At 30.7% G+C, this 6,572-nt stretch overlaps 1 protein-coding gene across 1 annotated transcript; it reads left to right on the top strand.

Moving 5' to 3' along the window:
• Nucleotides 1-3,005: 3,005 nt before the first annotated feature.
• On the top strand, nt 3,006-5,512 carry LOC108690282 (endoplasmic reticulum resident protein 29). The gene is made up of 3 exons (XM_018197490.1): nt 3,006-3,512; nt 4,379-4,777; nt 4,961-5,512. Exons 1-3 carry the CDS (start codon nt 3,405-3,407, stop codon nt 5,198-5,200), a joined length of 747 nt encoding a protein of 248 aa, XP_018052979.1. The 5' UTR covers nt 3,006-3,404; the 3' UTR covers nt 5,201-5,512.
• Nucleotides 5,513-6,572: the final 1,060 nt, after the last annotated feature.

Raw genomic sequence — 6,572 nt, 5'->3', positions numbered from 1 at the left:
GAGTATATAAATATTAAAAAATAATTATATAATATTATCTAAGTAAAATAAAGAATTAATAAAACTGTAGGTAAATTTAATATAGAGAAAAGCTTGCTCTATATACAAACTAGTTAGTAGAGAATTTCAAGTTTGAATATTCATTTTACATTTAGTATTAAATTAATTATCAGTTAATATAATTTTAAGTTCTAATGACTTTAGAATTATAAAAAAAAGTAACGAATCGTTACTTTTTAGTAAAAAAAAGTAACGATAACGATAACGCGTTATTTTTTTAAGGCGCACAATAAATCTGATAAAAACATTAATTCACTCATCAATCCGATGCGCAACAACGGAGTTACGTCGACGATAATTCTATAACAAAATGAATATAAAATCCTTAATAAAACAGAGCAGAAAAAATCAATCAATATTAAAAAAAAAATATTTACTAAATGCAAAGATCTCTTGAATAATCATATAATAATCATATATTTTAAAAACCAGTTAAATATTTATAAAAATAATTATACATTTTCTAAAAAAAGGTCCTAAATACATATTTATAAAATTTCAATATTTAAATTTCATAATTTAAACATAATCCTTTTTCTAATTACCATTTTTAAATCATTGTAAAATAAAACAATTAAAGAATAAACAGAAGAAAAATACTGATATCACATTAGCAAAAAATTGTATTTACAAGATGGCTCCGTCAGTGCCCGATATCTCTCCCAAATCTCCTCTTCTCAAAGTAGGTAACATCCTCTCACAGGACACTCGCGTAAAACACTCATGAATAATACACTATCGCGAATTAATTATAATAATTAATTATAATTAGAATACCATTGAATGGGTTTTGTGAAATGTCCATTAATCCGACAACTTGAATGATACTCCTGAAAGAAATGCGCGACGCGACGAACGGCTGCGGATCATAAACTTTCATTTAAATCGGCGACGAGGATAAGTTAGCTTCCCCGTCGTTAAATTTTCACACGAAGAGAACAATTTTACTCAAATATCTAGAAATTTACTTAGATGTATTATTCAGATAGATTCAAAAATTTTTTAGATACTCAAGGAAAACCGTTCTTTTCGTGTGTATCCTTTAGGTATTGAGCCTTCTCATTACGTCAAAGTCGTACCCGAGGGAAGATATGATTTGAAAAATGTAACATATAACTATTATCTATTATTATGTAATTATCGGTTTATTTTTAGAAACGAATATCAAACATACGTTTGCAATTCGTCACTGTTGCGAAATAAATTCAGAGCAGATAAAAGGGCTAAATCTTTTTTTTTTTATAATCTTAGACGATGTCTAAGATGTGATTAGAGTTAATGGACTGGACTAGAGATTAATAAAAAAGAGATCAAATGTTTCTTTTATTATCGACAAATAGTTTCAAAGTTACGTGCTTAATTTTTTATACGGATAACGAAAAGTGCACGAAAAAATTAATTAAATTAATAATTACATAAACTATATTAATTGTGAAAGCAGAAAATGCGATATTTGCATGAAAGTATTTAAGCATATATTATAACATTGCTTTTTTATGACTCGTGTGGACAGATATTTCGATAGGTTCAAACCATGTCGCGTGCCGCTCTTTTTCACATTTCACGGATTACCTACGAGCTTCGCTAACATCTCGGTAATGGAATGACGGCGCGTAAACTAATGCAGGGTTTATAATAGAAGTCGTAGAGGTCGTAGGGTTTTAAGTCGTAAAAAATTGACCAATCATAGTTGATTATTTTTCTCATATTCAACTGTGATTAGTCAATTTTTTACGACTTAAGATCGTTACGACTTTTATTATAAATCCCACATAAAGATACCGCTCTAGATACCAAAGTTGCGTATAGGTCCTTCATTTTGGACCTACTAATCATACCCTATACCAATAATATTAAGCGCTTATTAGATTACAGGCAACTAAATCGAAATGGCGATCGAAATAGCCAATAGGAAGTCTGTCGGCATTTCAGTTCAAGTAAAAGGAATGCGCTACTTTGATATCTAGAACTTTAGCGCAAACATGACGCGCTCGCTCGCCCTTCCGTGTCAAAACAAATTCCAAGGCGCCAATCGTCCAAATTCAAATATTCATATTCAAATATTAACGCATAATATATTCTTTCCACTTTTAGGCTATGTTCGCTTTGACGCTTACAACTTTTTAAGCGTCATCTTGGTGTAATTATAAATATTAAAGAAGAACGATTGATGATCACAAATACTGTAAGGGTAGACTAGGAACACAGAGTATTTTATACGTTATGCAAGAGTCTGTGTTCTCCACTTACATCTACACAAACTTGCATAGTCGTCTAAACGTATGCATAAGAAAAATTATCCAATCACATTTTACGTGAGTCTTTATAGGAGAAATGTGATTGGATAATTTTCTTTGCGCATTACGTTTATACAGCTATGCAAGTTGTGTGGCTATATTCTAAACACCTGAGCGAATAAATGTTGCAGTCTTAGGCTGGATTTTCACCTGACGCTACAACGCTCATTTTCAGCGTTCAAATCGAGTGATCAAAATTGACAAATATCAAGCATCAATTTTGATCACGTGACCTATTTTGACGTTGAAAACGAGTATCAAGTAAAAATCCAGTTTTAAAGTGCAATCACGATAGAAGAGAAATAAGGAATAAAGATTTCAACCTATTAGATATCGAATACGGAATGTACGGTTTCTGATAGGTTGGAATTGTTATTTCTTATTTCGTCTATTGTGTCGCACCATTCTAAGTTGAATGATATTCCGATTCCCATCCGAATATCATTCCATCCTTGTTATTTATCGAACGTTGAAAAAACAAAGAATGATAAGACACTCGAAGAATATCCGGACAGGAATACTCCGAATACTCCTCCGATTGGCCTAGTTCTTTGCTTCCATGTGACAAGTGCGGCAAGTGCGAGAACTGAAAAGAAAGGAGATCTTCTAATTTAAGACTTTTCACTTTTACAGTTTAGAGAAAACAATTTAATGTAGGGGAGAACTTTGTCGGGTACATCTTGGAATAGACAAGATTGACCGCGTGTGATGAAAAAAAATATATGTATATATAAGGATTTTAAAGCATTGTATAAGTTTTGCCACTCTGATTTTCGGACAAGCTCGGTGAGCATTTGTTTCACAAATCAATTAGACTTGATAACTTGGATTCAGAACGAAGCCGGTTCGTTGAACTGACACGTTGCTGTACGTCACGTGTTGTGTTACACACGCGCATTTTGCGAGTGGAACTGTATGTATATGAGGGAGATAGGATAATTGTTGTCTGATTTCATAGAACGCAAAAAAAAAAGAACGGAGTAGTTAATTGCTTCATTCGTGCATGCGGATGAAACTCGAATAATTATACAAACATTACGTCCTATCATGATTCGATCGAGTCTCGTATTAATTTTTGTCATCGCTATTTCGCACATTATTGTTGGTGATGACTGCAGAGGATGTGTGCCTTTGGATTCGTATTCGTTCGATAAGGTATGAAAAGCTTTTAATTTTATCTAGAATTCCAATGTGAAATAGTATGTAACCAAAATTCTCAGAATTCTCAATTTATAACAAACAAAATATATATTAATACATCTGTGAAATTTCCTCTTTTATACAAATGTGTGTATACGTGTGCACGCGTGCATATATTGTATTTATGTGTATGTGCGTGTGTTATGTGAGATTTAATTAGGAAAATTTTTTTATCTAAACTGGATAAAGAAAAGCTTAATGAGCTGAGTTGGATGATAATGCTCATTTAAAAATAAAATAAAATAAACATCGCAAACATTTCGATTTATAACACAACAAGACTTCATCTATAGTACAACGGTATAAATCTTTTATGACTGTTGTATAGGTCAAAACATTGCGATATTTATATTTTGTTTTCTAGTATTAAAACGAGCATTGTCATCCAGCTTAATTTGCCTTTCTTTATCCAATTTTTATTTATATAATCTTTTGAGTCTTGTTTAATTTTTTTCTAATTTTATTTGTTCTCATTACCTATCTTGAACGAATTAATGATTAAAATTAATGATAAAAATTGTTGAAAACTTTATTTTATATAATTAAATAACTTTGCAACATATATATAATTTGGCATCTTGTGTGTGTATATGTGTGTATATGTGTGTGTGTGTGTGTGTGTGTGTATTATGAAAACTAAATTGGGTTTGATATTTCTTTTTATAATATTTTTATATTTTATGATTATATTGCACATGAAAATGAATTGAGAAACTGTCATTCTACATTCAATCTCGATATAAGATATATGAAGATATTTAGATATATGTTACGATGTATACAAGTTTTTAGTTAATTTATTTTTGTAATATTTTATACAGGTTATTCCCAGATTTAAGGCAGTGCTCGTTAAATTCGATGTAGCATTTCCTTATGGTGGTAAGCACGAGCAATATGCCACCATAGCGGCTGATACCAAGGATTCACAGGATCTCTTGATAGCTACAGTGGGTGTAAAAGACTTTGGCAATAAGGATAATTCCGATCTAGCGCAACGCTACAACATTAAGAAGGATGACTTTCCGGTAGTTTTACTATTTATACAGGGTAAATCTGAACCAATTAGATTCACTCCTGAGAGAGAATCTGATTTTACGGGCGAATACTTGAAGCGATTTATCAGATCTAAATCAAGAGTATACTTAGGATTGCCAGGATGTGTGGAACGATTAGATAAATTAGCTGAAGAATTCAAAACTGCGGGAGAGCAGGACAGGCAGGTAAGTTTAAAAAAAAAATTAACAAGACAATATATTTCATTGAATTGTGCCAAAGAGGCTGTATCATAAGCATATTTATTTGAAAATATTTAAGTAAAGATTAAAATATAATTCCATAGTTTTAGCTTCACATTCTTGTATCATTAAATTCTCTCAATGAAATATGTTTATTCTTTTTCTTAGGAAATACTAAAGAAGGTAAGAATCTTTGAGGAGACTTTACCGGAAGAGCAACGAGAGGCAGCAAAAATTTATGTCAAGACTATGGAGAAAATCCTTGAACGGGGAGATATATTTGTACAAACGGAAGAAACGCGGGTACAGGGGCTTCTTTACAGAGGAAAGTTGTCTGAGCAAAAGAAGCGTACAATGGAAGAGAGACGAAACATCTTGCAATCTTTTTCAGCTAGGGACGAATTATAGAGAATTTAAATTATAATACAATAATCACCTAAGTAATATCTAGCAATCAAATTTGAGTCGTCCGAGTGTCGAGATTGTTGTGCTGTTTTGAATTATTTTATATGCTCGTTTTGTAAAAGTAGCAATAGGAATAGAAATCGCGCGCACATATATGAGAGCAATACGCTCTATTTTCTATTAAGTGAATATTTCTATTAAGTGAATACCGTATTTACTTTAATTAATTTGCATTCCTTAATCTATTCCTCTGTGATGAAATATTTCTCATGCTTTATGTTCTATTGGTGCAAAATACATAATGATTTGTTATTTCACACGATTATTATTTTTTACTTTCATTCTTTCATCACAACGAATATAAGTAAATTAGGTACAATAAATATTAAAAAATATATGTATCTCGTATTCAAGAGAATATCGGTCGTTGTGTCAAATTGGTTATTTAATATATTTACTGTTCATGTATCGGAAATAGTCTCGTTGGAAGTTGAGCCAGTCTCCATCCCGACTTCATATAATTGAGCCATTGACAATGACCAACGACCATCAAACAAAAATGGCAATTGTTTAATTTTTTTCATCTCTTTTGATTTATAGTAATTTTTTTTACGCATATAATGAGAAATTTATGGAAAATCTCAATTATACGAATCCAATAGTCAGGAAACGTGTGTTAAGTAAATTTCGTATCTATTACATAAAATGTAGTGTAAAAAAAAATTAAAAATACTTTCTAAGGAAATGAAAAGTTGATAGATTGTGGATTAAGATTTTATATATATATATATATATATCATAAAGCAGACGAATTGAGCAATTTTACATCAATTATCGTATATGTATACTCTTTTAACATATTTCACTCTTCTTAAGAGAAACATATTGTGCAATCATTAATTATAAAAAAACATGTGATATAATGCATAAATTTGTAAAATAATGAACAAATAAAAAGCAAAAGGCTGTCTGTTTGTAAAACTGTCGTTGTATTTATTCGTTTCTCGCCAAAGAGAGAATTAACATACATTCCCTCAGACACATTTTTTCCAGTACAAATGCAATTTCACATGAATTTAACATAAAATGTGTGTGTGTGTGTCGCATGCGCGTGTGTACGCGCAAAGTTAAAAAAAAATCACAGATATGTTTATACAAATACCAGTTTTATCGCTATAAAATTTAATAAGCTTTTTTATAATATTATTGCTAAAAATGCACCCATATTTAATCTTCAAACAATGGCATATAATACGTCTGCCGTAACGTCTGTCATAATGTCAGAATGTGTCTTTTGATAAACTATATATATATATATATATGTGTGTGTGTGTGTGTGTGTGTATTTTTATATGTATGTATATATATATATATA

The sequence above is a fragment of the Atta colombica genome, unplaced genomic scaffold (genome assembly GCF_001594045.1).
Source record: "Atta colombica isolate Treedump-2 unplaced genomic scaffold, Acol1.0 scaffold302, whole genome shotgun sequence".
NCBI lineage: Eukaryota > Metazoa > Arthropoda > Insecta > Hymenoptera > Formicidae > Atta > Atta colombica.
Note: the sequence above shows the minus strand (reverse complement) of the source record. Positions and strands in the feature narration are given on the sequence as shown.

What these genes read in the sequence shown, in the direction of transcription:
- LOC108690282 (XM_018197490.1), top strand. Translation starts at nt 3,405, where the DNA reads ATGATTCGATCGAGTCTCGTATTAATTTTTGTCATCGCTATTTCGCAC. An exon ending in ATTCGTATTCGTTCGATAAG is followed by an intron (nt 3,513 to 4,378) that starts GTATGAAAAGCT and finishes TATTTTATACAG; the next exon opens with GTTATTCCCAGATTTAAGGC. An exon ending in CGGGAGAGCAGGACAGGCAG is followed by an intron (nt 4,778 to 4,960) that starts GTAAGTTTAAAA and finishes TCTTTTTCTTAG; the next exon opens with GAAATACTAAAGAAGGTAAG.